The sequence below is a fragment of the Rhododendron vialii genome, chromosome 1a (assembly GCF_030253575.1).
Source record: "Rhododendron vialii isolate Sample 1 chromosome 1a, ASM3025357v1".
Lineage (NCBI taxonomy): Eukaryota > Viridiplantae > Streptophyta > Magnoliopsida > Ericales > Ericaceae > Rhododendron > Rhododendron vialii.
The window spans coordinates 828,509-850,074 of NC_080557.1; the positions used below are offsets into that span (position 1 = coordinate 828,509).

The 21,566-nt window shown below is 39.8% G+C and overlaps 4 protein-coding genes and 1 long non-coding RNA gene across 8 annotated transcripts; 2 read left to right on the top strand and 3 right to left on the bottom strand.

The window, feature by feature from the left end:
- Nucleotides 1-195: 195 nt before the first annotated feature.
- Nucleotides 196-1,494, top strand: LOC131334017 (EG45-like domain containing protein). The gene is made up of 3 exons (XM_058368883.1): nt 196-526; nt 952-1,240; nt 1,374-1,494. Exons 1-3 carry the CDS (start codon nt 421-423, stop codon nt 1,378-1,380), a joined length of 402 nt encoding a protein of 133 aa, XP_058224866.1. The 5' UTR covers nt 196-420; the 3' UTR covers nt 1,381-1,494.
- Nucleotides 1,495-2,484: 990 nt separating this feature from the next.
- LOC131333970 (anthocyanidin 3-O-galactosyltransferase 3GT6) lies at nt 2,485-5,023 on the bottom strand. The gene is made up of 3 exons (XM_058368822.1): nt 4,442-5,023; nt 3,146-3,522; nt 2,485-3,070 (listed from the first exon to the last, which is right to left on the bottom strand). The coding sequence occupies exons 1-3, from the start codon at nt 4,923-4,925 to the stop codon at nt 2,567-2,569; spliced, it is 1,365 nt and encodes a 454-aa protein (XP_058224805.1). The 5' UTR covers nt 4,926-5,023; the 3' UTR covers nt 2,485-2,566.
- A 1,187-nt stretch (nt 5,024-6,210) lies between these two features.
- LOC131333889 (uncharacterized) lies at nt 6,211-14,059 on the bottom strand. Of its 4 annotated transcripts, none has more exons than XR_009201963.1 (5): nt 13,580-14,058; nt 13,075-13,314; nt 10,168-11,406; nt 8,212-8,878; nt 6,211-6,324 (listed from the first exon to the last, which is right to left on the bottom strand). XR_009201963.1 is itself a non-coding variant. In XM_058368712.1 (5 exons), exons 1-5 carry the CDS (start codon nt 13,912-13,914, stop codon nt 8,269-8,271), a joined length of 2,283 nt encoding a protein of 760 aa, XP_058224695.1. In that variant the 5' UTR covers nt 13,915-14,059; the 3' UTR covers nt 8,044-8,268. The 4 variants fall into 4 exon arrangements, 2 of the variants coding, with proteins under 2 accessions (XP_058224695.1, XP_058224682.1); XR_009201962.1 differs by lacking the exon at nt 6,211-6,324 and adding an exon at nt 7,050-7,239; XM_058368712.1 differs by lacking the exon at nt 6,211-6,324 and having other exon boundaries at nt 8,044-8,562; nt 8,704-8,878; nt 13,580-14,059.
- LOC131334036 (uncharacterized) lies at nt 7,228-8,468 on the top strand. The gene is made up of 2 exons (XR_009202008.1): nt 7,228-7,741; nt 7,853-8,468. It is a non-coding gene; the product is annotated as an uncharacterized LOC131334036 (long non-coding RNA).
- Nucleotides 14,060-16,111: 2,052 nt separating the features above from the next.
- LOC131334007 (glutaredoxin-C4) lies at nt 16,112-19,177 on the bottom strand. Its single transcript, XM_058368875.1, has 4 exons — nt 18,865-19,177; nt 17,087-17,160; nt 16,540-16,638; nt 16,112-16,436 (listed from the first exon to the last, which is right to left on the bottom strand). Exons 1-4 carry the CDS (start codon nt 19,041-19,043, stop codon nt 16,360-16,362), a joined length of 429 nt encoding a protein of 142 aa, XP_058224858.1. The 5' UTR covers nt 19,044-19,177; the 3' UTR covers nt 16,112-16,359.
- Nucleotides 19,178-21,566: the final 2,389 nt, after the last annotated feature.

Here is a 21,566-nt window from a genome sequence, read left to right on the forward strand (position 1 = left end):
TCAGAAGCAAAATCTTGGGAAGATTTTGCTAAATTTTGATGAGAGAGAGAGAGAGTCAACCAAGGATTTGATTCTGATTCTGATTTTAATAATTTGATTTTGATTCTTATTTTGCATCCAATGGTGGAAAAATAATTTGAGAGCTTGAGCAGTTGAAAGCAAGATTTAAGGTGAATTGTGAGGGATCCACTGAGCAATACAAAGAGCAATGAGCACAGAACCACATGCGAGGATGTCGTGCTCAGCCTAGTAAAATTTCAGTTTCTCTCCTCTCTCTACTTGAACCTTCTGGACGGGAGAACTTGGGCTATAAAAGAGAGCTAAAACCACTAAAATTTTCATTGATCACAATAAACTCCCAAAAGGGTTCCAAGGTATAGAGATATTCAGTGTGTTGTCTATATCGGTGCAACAACAAAGATGGGCAGTTTGATCCGATTTGTGCTCATGGTCATCACAGTAACGAGCCTAATCTCATTTGGGTCCGCATTCACGGCCCGTGCAACATACTACACAAAATATATCCGTAAGTGGTTACATATATATACCGAACCCAAATAAATATACATACATACATACATACATACATATGTGCAAGTGATTAACAAGAATAAAACATCCGCGGTCATATAAGCCTGCGTTCTTTAAGTGAGGTACGTAGTTAGGATTTGGCCTCGAGGGGGAGTCAAGTTTAAAAAGCGAATGTATAAATTTTGGTTATTCTAATTTTTACAGGACGTGTTTTTCGATAGATTAAAGAAAGAAATCTCAAGAATCAGACGATACCGTTACCATGAATTAGTAACCACTAGGTCCACATGCCAAATTTTAGAGAATAAATTCGGTTATGTTTCTGGATATGGGACACAGTTAATGTATTTTCTCCATGTAGGTCCTTCGTCGACTTTCCAATGCCGTAACCCATGAATCGCGTAACTCTGTTTTTTGCAGCATCTTCATGCTATGGCAATGTGGATCAAGGCACAATGATCGCAAAAATTGGAGAAGAGTTTTACAGGAAGGGGTACGAATGCGGGAAGAAGTTCTACGTTCGATGCGTTGAAGGATTGAACACAACCACTTGCCGAGGGGATGGTACTAATTTCGTAACCGTTAAGATTGTTGGTCTATGTTCATCAAGTGAATGCCCATCATCATCTTTCAGTATTTCCCTCTCCAAGGAGGCTTTCAACAAGATCGCGTATCCTGGGCAAAGAACCATACGAGCCGAGTTGGAAGTGTAAGCTATATAATGCATATTCCCTAGTGTTAAACTTATCTTGCCTTCCTTTTTGAAATTCAGAATCTATGCGATAAGGTTCATCGTATGTTATCGAGGTTCTAAATAACACGAGTGTGTGTGTTATTTTCAGGGCATGAACAAGCGACAGATCAAGTTAAGGCTATGTTTTTCGAAATTGCAATTGGGAGCTCCCAGAAAATAATGTAACCTTGCAATCAGCTAAGAAAGAATAATCTGGAGATTTGCAATCAGCTTGCTATGTTGTATCCGACATGAACTCTCAATGCAAAGATATTAGTAAATTGGGGGTGCCGGACAGCATGCGTGATGGGCCAATCCGGGTCGTCCGTGCTCAGCAATGAATGACTCAGATTGCATCTTGACCGAACAGATCTCGATCGTCTATTGCTGTTCAGCTGAGATACAATATGAGTTGTCCATTGCCGAGCATGGACGGCCCGAATCGGCCCAACACACATGTTGTCCTTAACGCACCCCGTATTAAGGGCTCAAGCAATGAGACATTAATCTCCATGGGTTCGTTTAGTTTGCCTATTTTACTTATTTATTTAGGCTTCATTTGGCCCAAATTTTGGCGACTTTTTGGCAAGCTCTTTTTGGTTCTTCTCTCTTAATTCTCACTAGATTCCGTTCTACTTTTAACATCACATCGTTCGCCTCGATGAGAGAAATAGAAAAAGTATCAATATCTTATCGAGACAAGCAATGCAATGTCAAAGTTTGAACCATATCTCGTAAGAATTATACAATAAAAAAACAAACGCACCAAAAAGTTGCCAAAAAATTAGGCCAAAGGGGGCCTAATACTTAATTTGCTAATCTACTTGGATGCTCGTTTCGCTTATTAACTTAATTTGTTAACTTATCTGCTCTTAGTTTAGTTGAAAATAAATACTACCCCTGCTCCGAGTGATCTGATGTGTAAATTTTACCATTGCCATGGACCTATGAGAAATTTTTCGGTCCCGGGCGGGTATATCCCTCGTGGTACCCGTTCGGCACATTCGGACCATTTAATACACGACTCAGATTGAAACTCTCTCTCCTCTCATCCCAACACTCTCTTTCCTTTTTCTTTCTCCAAATTTGAGCCGTCCAAAAACGCAATAAACAGCTCGAATGCTCTGAACGAGCACCACGTGATACCCACCGACACTGAAAATTTTTCCGGTCTGTAGCCGCGAAAGTCACTTTTCCCAAAAGGAAAATTGCTCCATTAGTGAACAATAAAACGGCATTTATAACAAAGCAAAATCCCATATTTTAATACTAGTTGCAAGATACTAGTAATTCCAAGCATTTCTAAAGGTCGTACCCTGCTACTATGTCCATCAATGTGTTCAAATTTTGAGTCGATCTCCCTTTGGGTCCAAAAGCCTTCAAAGCAAACTCTTTGTACTTTCCAACTTGCTCCCTCAATTCCTTCCCCTTCTCATGGGACAAAACCAGTTCAAGGGCAGACATTGTGCTACCTTCTGTGAAGACTCCACCCTCCACCCTCACCCCAATCTTCCACACATTCTCCACCATCCACGCGTCCACCTGTTGATCCCCGAAGAACGGCCTACCGATGATTGGCACGCCGGCCTCGACGCTCTCCATCACCGAATTCCAGCCGCAGTGGGTTAAGAAAACCCCGACTGAGCGATGCTCTAAAACTTGCACCTGAGGCGCCCACGGCACTATTTTCCCTAGCTCACTTGTTCTCTTCAGGAATCCTTCCGGTAGATGTTGTTTGAAATTGTCTCTGAGAGACCAGAGAAACGGTGTGCTTCTAGCTTCTAGTGCTTCAGCTAACGCCGCTAGCTGTTCAAAATAAATTACAACGTTATATATATAATTGTACATTTTAAGAGTTCAAGCTTAATTTTAGTACACTACCTCAACCGGTGGCGGTGTAGCCACAGATCCAAAGCCGATGTACGCCACTGAAGCTGCTTTACGCCGGTCCAACCACGGGATACACCCGTACTCATCCAAGTTGGACGACGGCAGTGGTGATATCGAGTTGAACGGGCCACAGGTGAGGAGCTTCTGAAACTTCGACGCGAGAACTTTCATGGGTTCAGGTTCCAGTTCGTCGAAGGAGTTTATGGCAACTGCGGTCGCTTTGTGCAAAACCTGGCCCATTTTGTATAGCATCATTGAGAAGGGTGATTCTAAGTTTCCATACACGACTCCGCTGGGCAAGTCCCCGAGTCGTACCTCCGAAAATCCCGGGACGAATTTCACGATTTCGTCTTCGCGTCCAGCAGTATCTGTGTGTATCAAGAAGTAGTCCATCAATTATTGAATCACAAGTGTTAGAGTACATGAAAACAAAACATGAAAGGGTCCATGAAATTCGAATGAATGGTTCAGAAAACAAAACATGAAAGGGTCCATGAAAGATGTGAATCTAAACCGTTCATTCCAGTTTCTTGGACCATTTCATATTTTGTTGTCATGTATCATACTATTCCTCTTATTGAATCGTTAAATGAGCTAAATAAATGAAGCAACATCTCTGAGGTAGTTTTAGAGTTAGATAATGTCTTGAACCAAAGATTAGAAAAGAATACTCACTCCGTCCCCTTTTTGGTTTTATTGTTCTAAAATTATTGTCCCAGTTGAAAAGTCAGGGGAAAGAAGCAGTGAGTTTACTCTTTTACCCTTACTTTTTGAAATTAAGCACATGCAATGATGCTATTTTGAAACGTAGAAGGGAAAAAAATATGATATTTCCTAATAAGTTGAGATCTCCAAAAGAGACCGATAAATTGGAACCGAGTGAGTAGTCAAGCAGCAAAAGCTATGTGGTGCCCGGGGCACCACCTAGCAGGTGGTATGTAATGACATAAACCTTTTGTCCCTTCCGATACCATTGCATCCTGATATAATGCAAAATCGCAAGTGTATGGGCCGTTTTTCCGTTAAGTGTCAGTCCGGTTTTAATTCATGAACCGGTTGACAACTGATATATACTTGACCCTTGCATGTAATTTAGGAGATGAACAAGTTTTTTTTTTTCAAAAAAACGATTTTGAGATCGACAACCGTGACAACCGATTTCTACTGCGTATCGTTTGACACTTCCGATACTGTTATACCACGATCACTAGCTAGCTACTTCATATTTTAAACCTTGGTTAATTATGTTTATAGCTTACACCCAATTATCAACCGGAAATTACTTACCATGCATTCCAACAGTTTCCCTGATAAGATCAGTATAACAATGAGCCGCAAGTGAGCATGCCCCCGACGTCCACAGCGCGACCCACGGCACCCCCATCTCCTCTGCCAACTCGCATGAGAACCACATAAACGCATCCGACACCACACAATCAATCCTCCGCCCGGTCTCCTCCTCAGCCGCCTTCATCCCGGCCTCAAAGCTCTCCTTCCCTGCCGCCAGGAACAAGTTGATGTCTTCATGGTGCTTCCCTGAGAACACGAACCCCTCGGGAACGCCGTCCGATGTGGCGTGAGGTCTTATGTTGTTTTCGCGATTTTCGGATGGGAACAGGGTTTGGATGGATTGAGGAGTGCTGAAGAAGGAGAAAGTGACGTTGGGAGCGGCAGAGGCGAGGCGGCGGATGATGCTGAGGATTGGGGCGGCGTGTGTGGAGAATGGGAATGGCAAAACGGCGACGTGTCGGTCTTTTGAGGAATTGGTCATGGTTTGTTTTTGTGATGGCTCTGGGGTTTGTTAAGTGCGAGAGAGAGAGATGCTATAAAGATAAGGAACACGAACTTGGGAATTACAATGAAACAGAATAAGCGAGTAACATAAGAAAAGCAGATTTATATACTGAGAGAGAGAGAGAATGGTGGTGGGCTCGTGGGATTGTGAACTGGTTGTTGGGAGTGAGGTTGAGGATATAGTCTGAGGAAAGTGAGGGGGGTTAGCACAAGGGTACTCGTACCTTTCAATAAAAGACACAACTACCCCACTTTTGCCCCTCATTAATTTGTCAACAGGATTTGCACGGTTCCTATGGCTTAGCTATTAGCTAATGGCTTATTGACATTTTTGCTCCCGAAACTATTTATATGCATAAGTCTGTGTTTGAAATTATGCCAAAATAACACCGAACCGATCCAATAATATTAATATTTGTTGAACTGTTGATACACTAGCAACCTAAGAACAACTTTGACCTCAACTAAAATATCCAGCCATTTAGGGTCTTCGTGGAAAATTGGGAGAGAAGGTGCGTGGGGGACTGGACTTCATGGAAAATTGATTATGCACAATTGCGCGCAAGAACCTAGTGGGGCATAATCCACCGGGAAGGACCGGCACAATATGAGGAGATACTCACAATGCAATTTTGCATGAATTGTACCGGGTCACGATGGATCATCCGCCGAGAATAAACATTGAGTCGTGCAACTCATTAGCAGTGGTTGGGTTGTGCGGTTGCTTTCCAGGCTAGTATTGGTCCGACGACTCAGCAGCTATTGGCTCCACGTGGGCATCAGGTGACAATGCTCAGCCACGTAAGGTTCGACTATAATGCTCAGACCCATTCCGCTAAGATTTTTATTTTTTAACTACTTATTTTTTGTTTTACGGGACATATTATTCTCTCAATATACATCACCTTTAAATAAAAAAAGCACTTACTCCTATTTGAAAAATAAGTACTTATTTTCATTAGAGGAATGGGGACGTTTACTGAAGCCCAAAACATAAAAGGCTGTTCTAATTAATTTGAGACCTAAAATAAGCCCGAAAGGCTGGATGGTACAATCCAATCTCTGCTTTCGGCCCACACAAAATTGGCCTCAGTTGCCTCATAATGGACAGGTGTCTATGGGCCGGACCCAATTACATTTCATTATACTTGTGAGTGTTAGTTACAGATTACCTCCTTAAACTATCACATTTTTGTACTTTAACCCCTCCAACTGAAAAAATCTACACCTTGCTCTCTTGATCTATCAAGGAGTTCTGACAATTTAATACTATTATTTTGTGGAACAGCTTAGAGATAGTCCGAATTTATCCCGAGTCCTGACAATTTCGTCAATCACCATGAAAAGATATCCTCTGTTTAATCATTCAAGGATTTCTGTAAAATGAAAAATTAGATGGTAGGACAAGTGTTATTTCTTAAGGGAAATTCATTTTAGCACTCCTTTTTTTCTTTAATACTAAGGAACTCCCTATTTAATCCTTATCCATGTGGAACGGCAAATTTTTCATTTAAACATTTGTTCTACAAACATAAAAATGTTAATCTTGTAATCTACACAAATAAAAAGGAGTGAAAAATTCATTTCACTTTAAACTACACAAATATTGCAGAAAAAAAGGAAAGAAAAATGATTTCTACACTTGGTTTATATGCATTAACAGTTTTATTAATGTTTATAATTGCGAATTTACAACAATACACTGTCTTGAATTAAGCATAAAATGGAAATACTTGTGTTGGAATTTTACTATATACCTACCTAGGGGGTATACCAACAGAAAAGTAGTAGAAAAATCATTCTGCATAAGAAAATGCATTATATGGGCTAGTACAACATACATTAGTAAAGGAACACAACCTTCACACCGAACTTGGGGGGCATATATGCTGCATGTTGTGGACAATTCGAGCCTTTGGATCGTGGATCCGACAACTCGGATCTCATCTCGGCAATGGACGTCTGAGAACCCTTTATTGCCAAGATGAGATCCTAAGCTATTGGATGCACGATCCGACGGCCGAGATTGTGCACAAAACCCATGCTGTGCACAAGTGCACAACAGGCCTCCGGATCACACCACTCCAACATAAAGTGTGTGAGTCTGTGTGTGTGTGTGTGAGAGAGAGAGAGAGAGAGAGAGAGAGAGAGAGAGAGGCATGCGGACAAAGGTGATGGTGACCAAAAACCAGGCTTCATCGGTGAGGACGAGAATTATTTAATGCATAAGCCGTGAACGTTTCTGAATCCGTACGGAGCGGACAAATTCACCTCAATTCATCACTTTACACCTGCCCAAACAAAACTAAAGCATTTCTTCAAGTCTCTGTCTCAGAGAGAGAGAGAGAGAGAGAGAGTGTGTGTGTGTGTGTGTGTTTTATTGATGGAGGGGTCCTGGGGAGGCATGTTAGTGTCTATGATTTGTGGTGTTACGAGAGGACATTGAGGCCAATCCAAATGCCGGGAAGATTCTATTTCTGCAGCTCTCTTCAATTCTCTCTCTCTCTCTCTCTCTCTCTCTCTCTCTCACACACACACACACACACACACTTGAAGACTGATATATATACAGCAAATTACCTATTCTCTCCCAAGACGGGAAAAGACAGGAAAGCTCTCCTATTCTATGCAATAAGAAAGATGAAATCCTCGCGTGTCCTATTCCTCTGCCTCCTTGCAATTGCTTTGCTTTGTGTTTCCGAATGCGTCGGGTCTTCTTTCAAGCAAGGAAGGCGGCTCGCAAGAGAACCAAAGGTGTTGGTTGGAGAACACAATGAACTCCACAAAATCCAGGTAGACAATGAAATCCTCCCTCCAAATCTTTCTGGATTTTTTTTTCCCTCAAGGTCATTTGCTTACCTATAAACACTTGCCTGAAATAAATTAATTGCCTGACAAGTGCAGGTTAGAAACATGAGAATTAAGCAAGGTAGACCAACCACGGTTGACGTTTCTAGACGTGAAGAGGGTTTAGAGGAGGAGCTGGTCTACCACATTGATTACCATGGAGTGATGACTCATCCGACTCCAACACCGAAGCATCCCACACCATAGAAACACTATTAGCAAAGGGATATATAGATAAGATCGACTCCTGGTTTAATTTCCGCACTTTTTTTTGCTCGTCAACTTGAGTTCGTCTACTTTTTTCACTTTATCCTACTAGAGCAACAGTAGTCGTGATAATGTAAACAGTTCTACTTGTGTTAGTGGGGAACATAGGTCATGCTAAATGTACCCAAGTGGTCAAAACTCAAAAGTACCTGAAAATACATATAGAATGAAGTAGAGGTTAATGGCCACCGGTGCACCAATATTTGTCAATTGCAATGCAACGAAAGCATCCCACTCGTATATTGTTTCCGGACCTTTCTGTACTTCCCAAGCAATATCTTGTAGCACTTTTCCACATCCTCAAAAGCTGCTTCATTGCAGAACTTGCACTTGACTTCCATGAATGCAGCTTCTGCCTCATCTTTATGGTCATGGCAAAATAGAATAAGGTGTTGAAGTTGTTCAATTGAAGGAATACTCCATTCTTGTACCTCAATTACTTGTTCATCATTGCCAAGATGCTGCAGCCATCTTATCTGCTGTAATGGATCTTCGTTTTCCTGGAGAGACATCGTCACATTCCGAAGTGCATCTGAGAAACTTGATTTAGCATCAATGCTTTTAATCAAATGGCTGAAAATTGATCTCTGATTCAGATCAAGCCAGCCTTCGCTATCTGACAATAATGAAATTGCACCAACCAAGCAAGCTTTACGAAAGGTAGGATCAGAATCACCAATTAGCTTGATTGCAACACGCATTAGGATCACAGAAATAGCATTCAGACTCCCACACAATGAATCACATGACATAGAACTAGATTGCTTCTGATTCTGATTCCAATTATGAAGTGCAACATGAGCGAATCCCTCCCACCTGTGTATCAAATAAAGGGTCAGGATAAGCATATGTTAATCAACTCACATCACTCGAGTGTATTTTCTTCTAGTTAAACAGAAATTCTGTGACAGACCATCTGTTTCTCTATTGCACACTGATTGCCACAACGGCAATTCCATAGCATGGCCTTACAGTTACAGGCTTACAGCCAACAAAGTGGTTCCAAACATTCAATTTCAATCTGGACCAACTTTGAAATTAACATCAGAACAAATGTATAGGATAACCTTCTAACCATGACCTGATCAACAAAAAAAAACTGAACTTTCTAACCATGACCAGATGCTATGCAGCCACTTCATTTTGCCAGATGGTTTTCACAAATGAGAATGCAAAACATATGCTATTTGATTCACTCCAATAAATGCGTATGTTTGCATTTCCATGTGACCCAGTTAACAGTAATTCTATTTAATCAAGTAATTCACTAGTTTGATCAATCTCTGCGTTGCAAAATGATTACATTTAGTACCTTAAAATACATTTTACAGACATCACTGGCGAGATTTTCCCGGGACATAGGGTCCATAACTCTATGTTCTTATCTGATTATGTCCAAATCATATAATGTTGGCACAAATATGGGCCCATCCACATGTGCCCTGCTCAGTGTCAGTTAGTAGAACAAAAACTTTTCAGTCAATCAGCATGTTCTGGTCTACACATGCCCTAATAATATTCCAATAGAGCAGGGATATGGATTACTCCCTCCGTCCCAAAAAGATTGTCTGCTCAATGAAAAGATAACTTAAAAGAAATGCATTTTTTCAAAAAAATCAAACCTTTTTCCATAAATTAAAAGAACTCATTGATATCTAGTAACTTGCGAAGAGAAGTTTGATTTTGTTGACAAAATACATTATGTGTAAGTTCCCGTTTGGCAGACCACAATCTTTTTGGAACATTGGTATTATTCTTTTATGTCCATGTTTGGTTGACAGTTCCGTTTTCCACAATGCTATGCATTAGATTTGTAATCAATGGATCGTGCCACATTCTAAAAAGACTTGCTCACGGATAAGATGATGGTTATAAAATTATAGTAAATGCTTCCAAGTTCCAACCCTTTATGGCCCAACTGTGCCTGTTAGCCAAATTCTCAAAGTTAGCATGCATATATACATGTATGCAACACAGTAAGCACCAGTTGGGGCATTTGGGATCTCAGAAATATCCCCAGATAACAATGTAATGCAACTACATTTTAGTAATCCATCAATTCATCCTAAGCAAAAGGAGAGAAAAAGAAAAGCATGGGTTCTTACTCAAATGGAGGTTCCACCTCAATAGCAAGTGTCAGATGTAAGGACAACTCAGCAGTCTCATTAGGTCGGTCATTATCCACAACAGTACACGCCTCATGAGGAAAACCTCTAGGAATATACAAAACATCCCCTTCTCTAAGAAAAATTTGTTCGGATCCATCCAGGGCCAACGTAGCAGCCTCATGTGTGTTTTCAACAGTTTCATACAACCGGGGTAACTGGAGAGTTTTTGGATGAAAAACAGTCCATTTCTTAACTCCAACAAGTTGGCATACAAACACGCAGTGATCATCCCTGTGACAAGCCAGACCCTGAGAATTAGGCGGCGTCAGGTACATATTAACTCCTGCAGATGGTTGACCAAACAGGTATGCCAAACCATCTACTAAATCAGCAATACTCCCCAAGCGGAACTCCATGCCACGAAGCGCAATTGTATAACCTTCTTCATATGCTTCTTTGCATCTCAAAATATCATCCATAATGAGAAACTGCAAGTCCTGAAAAAAGTGCACCTCTCTTTTTAAATTCTGTGTTTTCAAGACTCTTATGTCCTGTTTGTATATCATAGGGCAACCCAATTGATTTTTCATCTCCTTGAGGAAATGAAGAATGTCTAACTCATCTGAAGTGATAGGTGGACAAGAAACAAGATTCTTAAGGATCGTAGAAAGGAAAGAAGGAAATGCCTCGTAGAAATCTAGAGACTGTCTAAAAGAACCAAAGATATCAGTGCCCTCATTTAAACCTGATGAGAACTTTCCTATAAGCATAGGTGACACCTCCCAGTTGTTCTCCATGAAATTTTCAAAACCAGACCCATCCCTGCTGAATATGCATCTCTTAACAACATCCATATGGCGAGGTGTGGTAAGCTCATCCACAATAATGGAGAGTCTAAAAATGCTCTCTGCCAGATTATTTGTACTAAAATTGCTGACACAGGAATGTGACTCTTGACTGCGTTTCAAGATGGTGTTGGTGCAAAGTAACATTTGTGAACGAACTTTAGTCCAGAATTTTTTCAAGTACACCAATAAACTTTCTGAGAGCTTCTTTGGGATCTTCTCCAGGTTTTCTGTTGAGCAGGCGTTGATGAGCATAATGGAAGCATCAAGAAGAGAGACTGGAAGCTCATCTTCCTCAAACCTTATTCTAAGTCGGGCCTCACTTCCTCTTTCCTCATTAGAAAGACAAACCAATGCCTGTGAATTTCTAGAGACCTGAAGGAAGTGAAAACTAGTAGATGTTAAGTCAGAATTGTCCAAGTGTACAGGTGAGACTAATATTAAAGCAGTGGTCACTAAATGCGCATAGAGATTGTGGCAGACAAAGTTGATCATTAAAATTACATAGAAGGTTATACCGGCAATTGCGTCACCAAAATTAGGATAGAAGCTTATAGTGGTCAAGATCGAGGAAAGAATACACCTAATTGAAATTTTCTAATTCGAAGTCGTGATATAACAAGTTCTATTACTCTGCAGCAAAGTCGGACGTAAAGGAAAGAAGAAGGAACAATAACATAACAAAACAAAAACAAAAAGGCAAGGGAGAACGGGAGAACCGTTTTTGCAAAATCTACCCTTGAAATTTAGAACACAACTGTGATCAAACTTGCCCAAAGTAACATTGCCTAGGTAATGGCAACAGCTGCATCCGGAATGACATCTCAGTTGTACAAAATCAACAGGTGAATGGATTCCCACACACACACAGAGAGAGAGAGAGAGAGAGAGAGAGAGAGAGAGAGAGTACCAGAAGAGCAAAATTTTATCAACTGAATTCCCGGTAGATCAATAACTCCATTTATTAGTTATTACCTCATAAACAGAGCTGTCCACGTACCATTCTCTAACCAACTCCCAACTGGCTGATTACAACCACAAACAGAACTAACAATCTTAAATAGACTCTTAAGTCTCTAACTAACCTGACTGCCGAGGGGAATTATCAAGCTTAACTAGCCATCATCCCCTGTAACAGGTGCAGTGCTTAATGACATCTATCCGGAAAATTCGTACAATGGCAACAGCTGATGGGAAAAAATTTACTTGCAGCTTAACCTCCTTGTACACAAAACCAAAAGAACCTGCAACTATCATTTTAGTTTGCATTACTAGATTTTCTACCCAACCATTGACTGTCTTCAAACCTTATTTTATAGTTCTTGTTCTCTTTGGTCATCGACCTCTACAACAAAGTGATCAATTAATTCTGATAAACTGGATTTTCATGGCATTACTCGCAGCATCGCCTGGTCGATGATTAATTAATTCTCATAAACTGGATTTTCATGGCATTACTCGCAGCATGGCCTGGTCGATCACATAGGCGAGAATAAGAAAAAATTCTACAGAATTGTACTATTTTTGTCAATAGAAGGATGGGAAGGGGTCCCCCATGGGCATGACCAACAGGGTTCCCGTTCCCATCCACCATGAAATGTCAAGTTGTGGCTAGCTGTCCCAATTAGGTTTGTCATCACAGGGCGCTCTAGCTAGTTAACCATTGCCCGGGGGAGAGCAGCTCGACCATGGCCCCACCACGGAGCGAGTAGGAGCAAGGGCCCTCCACACAGCATCTAGTTCGAAAGCCCCATTACCCGCATTGAGTCCTTCACACCAACAGTTCAAGAAGAGAAACTTCAAGTGTCATTTTCGTGCAGGACAGCATTGCAGTCAAACATTATCAATTACTAAAATACCAATGTAAATTATAAAGCACAAGTGGCTGTGAATTCGAGTCCTTAAGATCAAGATTCAAGAAAATGAACCTAAAGTGTTTTTTATGTGCAGCATTCGTATTGCAATCAAACAATCAAAAAGTACAACAAAATCGCACCAACAAAAGAAGAGCAAACCAAGGGGTAATAACTAGTAATAAGAGGAAGAGGAAGATACTCACATAAGACACTCAAGGAAAGAAGATTCAACGAGGCGTTGTCGCCCGAACGACGTCGTGGCCATATCCAAAACAGCATTGCAAGCAGCGATCGACGAACTCCTCCTTCCATTTGAACTCGACAACGCAAAGATCAGACCTTTCACGATTTCATCATCACCAGCTATTTGCTCATTCATTTCTAGCGAAAACAACGCGGCCACCCCCACAAACTCCGCACACTTGCACACAACCTCAGCATACCTACCATGACAGCAAATGCCAACATTAGCTCTCGTTTCAGCAATGTTAGAAGCTAGTCATGCGGAAAAGGGGCCTGGTGCCTAAGCAGGGAATAGGCGCCCGCCCAACCAGTCGGCTGCCTAATCTAGGTGTTGGGACCACCACCTAGCGCCTAGGTGGGGACTAATAGGCCTAGGCTGCCAACTTTTAGAACACTGCATTTCAGTGAAAAATTAATCAATAAATTCATAAAATCAAGTGCAGAAAAGGGAAAAGAAAACCTTACTTGGAAGTGAGGAGGAGTGGAAGCAAAGAGAGGATGGGAAGGGGTAGGGTTAAATTGGGAAAAAGAGGAGGAGAATTATGGGTTTTGGAGAGAAGAGAGAGGCGGAGCTGGGTTAGGAGTTGGAGTTGGAGTTGATGATGATGATAAGAGTTTGGTCTGCGGGAATCATTTTTCTTCCTCTGCTTCTTGTTAGGGTTGGCGAAAGTCGTAGAAGAAGAAGATGTTGCGTGAAGGGATGCGAGCATCAGGGCGAAGATGGTCTCCGATTTCATACTCTTCTTGCTCCTTTTCCTTTTGTGTTTCGGTCTAATGGTTCTCCGCTCCTGCTGCTCCATTTGTTGTGGTTTCCTCTCGAGAGGAATTCTGGGAAAAAACTGAATTTTAGGCCTGCTCTTTTTTCCCAAAAACAAGGAATTCAACACGAACTCGCGCTTAAAACACGCGGGGTTTCACCAAACTCAGCTGCCAGGATTTCAATTTTGACCTTGTTCATTTGGGAGACTCAAATACTCGTAGCACGGTCTTCAATAAATTTTTTCTATCTCTCTCTATTCATTACTATCAAAAACCTCCCTCGAAGCAAACAAGGCTATATGACTTCGCAAGTTGAACACATGAAATACGTTAGAACGACATACCTTTAGTTTCATTAAAACTTCGCACGTTAAACATGCAAAGTGAGTTGAAACCACGTCGCATCAATCAAAGCTCCGGCATGTAACCAGTAAGTGGCCAATACTATAAACATGGAGTCTCACGGGCAAGAATCCTTCCACTGACACTACATATTGACGACCGCACTTTCCTCGGTTCCGCATGTTTCGCTGTAACAAACAGAGCCTAAGATCGTAACATATCATCACGCTATGCAGCAAATGTCCACGACAGCACATTTCATCAAACTGGCCTGATGGTGGTCCTTTCCCTTTGGCGATTTTGCTAAAATACCGGTATAAATCAAAGTAGTCCATTTTTAAGTATCTAAATCCAAGAATATAGGTCGCCCCTTCTATAGCTCGAGCCAGCAAAAAGCTCGCCCCTAAAGCAACATTTTGGTTCAAACTAAACACTTATTAATGCTACAGCAAGAGCTTGAGGGTTTAACATTTTGAGTCTTCTTTTTTCCAACTACGAGCACGACCAATGGGGATGGATATGGGGTTGTATAGCCATTTTCCATCCCCATTATAGAACTCTCCGCAATATTCTTTGGGTTAAATTACTCATGATGATAGTTTGAAAGAGAAAATTGTAATGGTTGTATAGTATTGTATCTAGAAAAAAGATATGCTTATTTATAGATTGATTGAGAGAATGGTGATTGAGGACGGTAGTTGAGACAATGGTAGTTGAGAATGATGGTTGAGAAAAATTAGGTGGAGGAATTAATCATTCATCCCGATAAGAGGAATTAAAAAAATATGAAATGTGAACCGATGTTAAAAAAAGTTCATATAAGATGACATTTTACACAAGAAAGACTTTTTTATTTTTCTTTAGTGAACTTTTTTTTTGTGGTCATAATACTTTACTTTTTAGACTCCTCCCGTCAAGATGGATAGTTAATCCAAAAACTCTGACACGAATTTAACAAGAATTCAGAAAAGATAAACAAAACAGAAAACAGAAAAGAAGTTTTGGAATGAGAATAGAGCCTAAGTCATACCATACTTAATTTCCCTACTATGCTCGTCTTGTGCTGCGAATGGACCACAGAGACCAGTATATCACGGTCAGATGTTAGGAGAAACTTTTGTATATCCAGATATACAAGGGTTCTTTTTTTTTTTTTTTTGATCAGATATACAAGGGTTCTTACTATCCCTTTCCGGTTTGTTTTCAATTTTTAGTTCACTTCCCGAGCATACCTTGATAATCGGCTTCGTTCATTTTATAGAGTTCGACGAGAACATTAATCTTGCAAAAAATTATGATTATCGGACTTTAGTAGATACATGATCGGCATATGTGAAAAATGAAAAAAAACAAAAATTGGATCCAAAAACACACTAGATCAGAACCCAATTTTTGTTTTATGGCATTTTTCACATTTGCCGATCATATATCTACTAAAGTCCGATAATCATAATTTTTGACATGATTAATGTTCTCGTCAAGCCCTACAAAATGAACGAAGCCGATTATCAAGTTGTGCTCGGGAAGTGACCTAAAAATTGAAAACGAACCTAAAAGGGATACCAAGAGCCCTTGTATACCTGGAATATAAAAAAGTTTCTCCAGATGTTAGATCTCGACTAACTAACAACAAATTTTTCAGGACCGGTTAGGTATGGCTGACATGGTGCCCACGCAGCATTGAAAAATTCCTCCTAACTTACTGAATAGAATCACACAAATGAAAACCTCTCAACTTCCAAACTACAACACAAATGATCCTAGGAAGCTCATGGTCATGGCTACCTGTTGCTTCAGTTTTTCTTTTCAATCACAATAAGCTCACAGCCTTGTCCAATGAATGAATTATATCTACGATCCATAGGCAAATAGCTTATGGACCTATAAGAAAGCATGTTGATAGTCATCTTTTATTCCTTAAAACATTTCAATTCTCTTGCAATGCAAGTCTACAAGTAATTTGAGTTTTGGTCTGAAAATTACGATGAGACGGTTTCTTAAAAGGATACATGAAGTACGGTTGTTCGTAAATACCGGTTGAAAGCTACAATGATAACTCATCACAGAATACTAGTATACAGTCTTTTACATCACTACCCTACAAAAAGTACGAGAACAAAGGAAACAGACACTTGATTTTTGGCTTAGAGGTCATCCTTATCCTTTGGGGCAACACCTAAAAGCTTTGCCAATTCACCGCTTTCAAACGCTTCAACAGTATCTGTAATCAACAGATTAAAATGTAGTCAGGTGCGGTGTTCATGTCAAATGAAGATTGAATCTAAAACTAACTAGGAAAGTAAGCACAGGGATCAGTTAGTTACCATCTGAGCCGCCAATGTGCTTTCCATTGATGAACACCTGAGGCACAGTACGCCTCCCTACAATCTCACTCAGGGCATCCTGGATGTTCCACCCATCATCTGTAATGACAAAAAAGGTACACCTTTTGATAAGTTCCAGGTCAGTCCCAAAAACAAACCAAGAGATTTTGCTGTTCGCAGAAACAACAGAGCTGCTCAAGCTTTGGTATGGCTAATTGTTCAGTGTCAAATGTAATCTGAATCAATAAGGGTGAAAATCCTTACAATGTCAACCTGCTAAAAGTGCTACAAGCTAATACTAACTGTGAAACTTTCACCGGCTGAACGATTTATTATGCACAATTGGTATAGGCAGCAACATAGTCATTAGAAGGGCATGCTTTTAAAAGTCTTCTTCACTTTCTTCCTTTTAGCTTTCTATTTTTCCCTTAATTTATTAACATGTCAGTTTCAAATTATCTACCGAGTCAGAAAATCTTTCTGGAGCTTTTACACTCATTCATACTTTCCTGAGTTATTTAAGATGTTAGTAAGGTTGTAAACAAACCTCTCTCATCAAGCTCAACAACATATGGTGCTTGGTTCAACTCTTTGAAGACAGCTTTTGCCTTTCTGCAGTACCTGAATGCGAGAACAGAATTGGTTAATGATTTATCTACCGCAAGCTTCCAGACGATCCAAAGAAAATACTGTCAAAAAGGTTAGATCCAAAAACTGAACACAAGTTGCATAACGGAAATCGAATATTGCACCAAGATGCTATTATTCTAATTGCACCACGGTAACAGGAGCAAATTATTTAACATACAAAAATCAGCAGGGGATGGAGGATGGGGGGAGAATGCCAGATTTCCCTCACACCATGACGTCCAGTTCATTGGGACAATTTAGTGTCAATAAAAATACAAAATCAATCAATTTTAGGTGTGTTTAGAACACAGTGTACAATCTGTATAGAAATCAACATCACAGTGTACAGTTTTTGTTGAGAACACAATGGACAGTCTATAGAAATCATTTAACATGCAATCAATATCACCATTTTTTAAGCCCAGAACCCAAACAGCCCAAAACTCGCAATATGATCGAAAACATAAGAGACCACCACAACTACGCAGTTTGTCTGAAACCCCCTTTAAGAGTGTTGCAGGAGCTGTTGTACTTTGGGGCGCAGCAGGCAGCCTCCCACGTTACTGTTAACGAGATCACTATAATTGTTTCTGTAGCACAATAGCACATTACTCTACATGCTTTTACACGAAGAAGTCAAACGAGGTCAGTAGGAAGTTAGGAACCATAACATTCCCAAACATAATAAGATACACTGGAACTGTTGGAGACAAAAATCGTAGTCTCTACTTTTGACGGCAAAACAAACCCAAGATACACGAGCATATTTTCATATATCAGCCAAGAGTTTTGATTATTACAACCATTGAAGCTGATAAGATTAAAAAAGAATGGCAGAAAAATGTTCTCAATCTGGTCTTTAAAGTCTATAGGCATTTTTAAACCATGTATCAAAGAGCGAAGTCCTGTTTCTAGCACACCCGAGACGGGAAGTACTTCAAAATTCCTTGTCTGTGTTTGGAACATGGATTTTTGGTGGGAATTCAGTAGGGCCGCAAGGCCTTACGAGGCCTCAGAAGTCAGACCAAATACCCAAATAAAGCCGATACTTGTTGGGTCTTTGGCAAGTTATGACCAGTGGCAAGAAAGAATTTTTAAAGACATTTTGATTGGCCTCAGGCAATGGGCTGTGGCCTAAAATTTTTTTGAGCCTTGTGTGTGTTTTTTGATAAGATTTATCAAGAGAAGGGCAACTGATAGGGGAAATAAATACGGTTGCTTCAGCTCATATTTCCCTTATTCCCTCTACCTTCTCCTATCTCTCCTTAGGATCATCCCTAAAATGAATCCGTCATCCAAACACAACCCTAGGAGTTATTTGTGTATCATGGCAAAGCTATACTGGTTCAATTTGATAGCAGTAGCAGTAAAAGATCCATTCTTTTTTAGACTAGCTTCAGATTGATATGGGGAATAAAATGGACTGATTCCATCCAATACCCAAATTGAGATTTCCAGTGTCCAATTATGTTTTCCTGATAAATGACGATTTGGGTGTCGGCCCCATACCTTAACGCAAATCAAAGACAATAACAACTTTGGTGCAAATTCGATCCCCATTTCAGATCCAAGCAGAAAAGAGATCCAAATCAAGAATAGTCATACATTGTTTTGGACAAAATAGATGTGCATTTGTATATATAGGCGGGGAGAGAGAGAGAGAGAGAGAGAGAGAGAGAGAGAGAGAGAGCGTACGGGCAGTAGGATTTGGAGAAGATGACGATGGAGTGAGAAGAAATGGTCTTCTTGACGAAGGCAGCTGGGGAGGAGGAAGATGCAGCAGCTTCAGATGTTAATGGTGAGCAAAGAAAGGATACAGACAGAATGATGATGAATTTGGACATCGACGTTGAGGAGGAGAAGAGTTTCACCATTTTCCACACAGCTTCTGCTGCTGCTGTATATGACTTCCAACCCACGAAGGCACTGGTATTTGTTTGGGGTTTTTATTGCTGAAGGCCTCAAGAAAAACTTTTCTCAAACTTGGGGTTAGTTGCTGATTTTTGAAACTTTGGGAACTCAATTGGAAATTTTTGTATACACACATTCTCAGCCTGAGGGTCGTTGCCGATTTTTCTTTTTCATTTGTTTTTTTAATAATCTCCATGAAATGCTATGTCAATTGTCAATCCTTGGACCACATCAAATTATGAGCTAATATCTACTTTTATTTTTATTTTTTTTGCAAGAATCCATTTTATGAATTTTCCATCGTTTTAGGTCTCAAAACTCGTGCACATAATTTCCAATATTATATATATATATATATATATATAGAACTATTATATAATTGCACTATTCATCCGAATTACTATTCATTACTGTTCATGATACTATTCACCCATGGATTTAACTATTCATAACATGGTACTATTCACCCACGGATTTAACTATTCATAATTGATTCCTTTTCAATTTAAACGTATCATTCAACTTTAACTCTTGCTTTTACTATTGTTGATTAATTGATTGATTTCTTCAGTCACTTTTCTATAAATATCTCAGTCACCTCCCTCCTTCCTACTGACCTCCCACTCTGTATCTCTCCCCTACTCTGATAATACCCATGTTCCCCTACTGTGTCTGTGCTTCCGCCCCCATTTGGTATCAAAGCCAAGCATACTTGCTCTCAAGAGTTAACTCAGAGATATTTTAGATACTCTTCTACAAAGTTATTAGAGTTCTGAATATACTCTTCTATCCCAGTTAATTGCTGAGTATCAATCTACTCCAGCTTCCTTTGTAAACCGGTAAACCATTCATGTACTGTTTTAATTCAGTAATTGAATTACAATTCCAGTAATTACTTCTGTTCTTACTTGTGTTCATATTAAGTTATTCTATACTCAACTATAGAACTATCATATAATTGCACTATTCTATACTCAACTATAAGAGCTATCATATAATTGCACTATTCATCTGAATTACTATTCATTACTGTTCATGGTACTATTCACCCACGGATTTAACTATTCATAATTGATTCCTTTTCAATTAAACGTATCATTCAACTTCAACTTTTGCTTTTACTATTGTTGATTAATTGATTTCTTCAGTCACTTCTCTATAAATATCTCAGTCACCTCCTCCTTCCTACTCACCTCCCACTCTGTATCTCTCTTCTACTCTGATAATACCCATGTTCCCCTACTGTGTCTGTGCTCTGATACTAAATGGGGACGGAAGCACAGACACAGTAGGAGAACATGGGTATTATCAGAGTAGGGGAGAGATACAGAGTGGAAGGTGATCCAAAAGGAGGGAGGTGACTGAGATATTTATAGAAAAGTGACTGAAGAAATCAATCAATTAATCAACAATAGTAAAAGCAAAAGTTAAAGTTGAATGATACGTTTAAATTGAAAAGGAATCAATTATGAATAGTTAAATCCGTAGGTGAATAGTACCATGAACAGTAATGAATAGTAATTCGGATGAATAGTGCAATTATATGATAGTTTTTATAGTTGAGTATAGAATAACTTAATATGAACAAAAGTAAGAACAGAAGTAATTACTGGAATTGTAATTCAATTACTGAATTAAAACAGTACATGAATGGTTTACCGGTTTACAAAGGAAGCTGGAGTAGATTGATACTCAGCAATTAACTGGGATAGAAGAGTATATTCAGAACTCTAATAACTTTGTAGAAGAGTATCTAAAATATCTCTGAGTTAACTCTTGAGAGCAAGTATGCAATTAACTCTGCAATTGCCTCTTATTCCCCCCTCACTACATTACTCTTGGATCCTTTTATAGACTAAGGTCCTGAGTATTACAAATAATTCAATCACGTGACTTTTCCCCTTTCGGTGGAGAAATGATGACTAAAGTGGATGATTTTTCCTACTTTCGGTGCTGGTGGGGACCAAAAGTAGAAATAATTGACTGCTGACTGTTGATGCTTTTGCAGATTGTCAAAAGCAATAATAGACTGCTGACTGTTGGAGCTCTTGAAAGCTGACTGTTGTTACTTTCGGTGCTGGTGGGGGCCAAGTAGCAATGGTTATTTCCTTTGACTAGAATTCCATCATGTTGTCCAGGTTTTGCAACTCTTCATTTGTTAGATTATCCCAATAATCTTGCCCATCGTCTTCATTGTTGATGTCTGGGCCGGATTCTTGGTCATCATCATTCTGGGAACCCATATTGTGATCCCAATAGAGTTTGTAATCTCTGACAAGATTTTGGAATTTTGTATAATAAATAAATAGGACTTCTTGAATAGGATCAGTGGACTTGATTTTTTGAACAGAATCCTCACAAATTAAGTGATATCTGCCTTCTTAGAAATAATCATTATTTTCAAGATCATTTGCAATTGTCTTGGCCCTGTGATGTCTGATCTGTGCTCTAATAGGTTCAGAACATGGCCAAGGGCATTCATCTTT

Excerpts from the sequence above, each read along its gene's own strand:
- LOC131334017 (XM_058368883.1), top strand. The coding sequence starts at position 421 with ATGGGCAGTTTGATCCGATTTGTGCTCATGGTCATCACAGTAACGAGC. Across the intron at positions 527-951 it reads ATACTACACAAAATATATCC|CATCTTCATGCTATGGCAAT; the intron begins GTAAGTGGTTAC and ends TGTTTTTTGCAG.
- LOC131333970 (XM_058368822.1), bottom strand. The coding sequence starts at position 4,925 with ATGACCAATTCCTCAAAAGACCGACACGTCGCCGTTTTGCCATTCCCA. Across the intron at positions 3,523-4,441 it reads GGAAACTGTTGGAATGCATG|ATACTGCTGGACGCGAAGAC; the intron begins GTAAGTAATTTC and ends TGATACACACAG. Across the intron at positions 3,071-3,145 it reads CTACACCGCCACCGGTTGAG|CTAGCGGCGTTAGCTGAAGC; the intron begins GTAGTGTACTAA and ends TATTTTGAACAG.
- LOC131333889 (XM_058368699.1), bottom strand. The coding sequence starts at position 13,914 with ATGGAGCAGCAGGAGCGGAGAACCATTAGACCGAAACACAAAAGGAAA. Across the intron at positions 13,315-13,579 it reads CCACTCCTCCTCACTTCCAA|GTATGCTGAGGTTGTGTGCA; the intron begins GTAAGGTTTTCT and ends CTGTCATGGTAG. Across the intron at positions 11,407-13,074 it reads TCTTTCCTTGAGTGTCTTAT|TTTTCACTTCCTTCAGGTCT; the intron begins GTGAGTATCTTC and ends AACATCTACTAG.
- LOC131334007 (XM_058368875.1), bottom strand. The coding sequence starts at position 19,043 with ATGGTGAAACTCTTCTCCTCCTCAACGTCGATGTCCAAATTCATCATC. Across the intron at positions 17,161-18,864 it reads TTCTCCAAATCCTACTGCCC|GTACTGCAGAAAGGCAAAAG; the intron begins GTACGCTCTCTC and ends TCTCGCATTCAG. Across the intron at positions 16,437-16,539 it reads GCACATTGGCGGCTCAGATG|ATACTGTTGAAGCGTTTGAA; the intron begins GTAACTAACTGA and ends TGTTGATTACAG.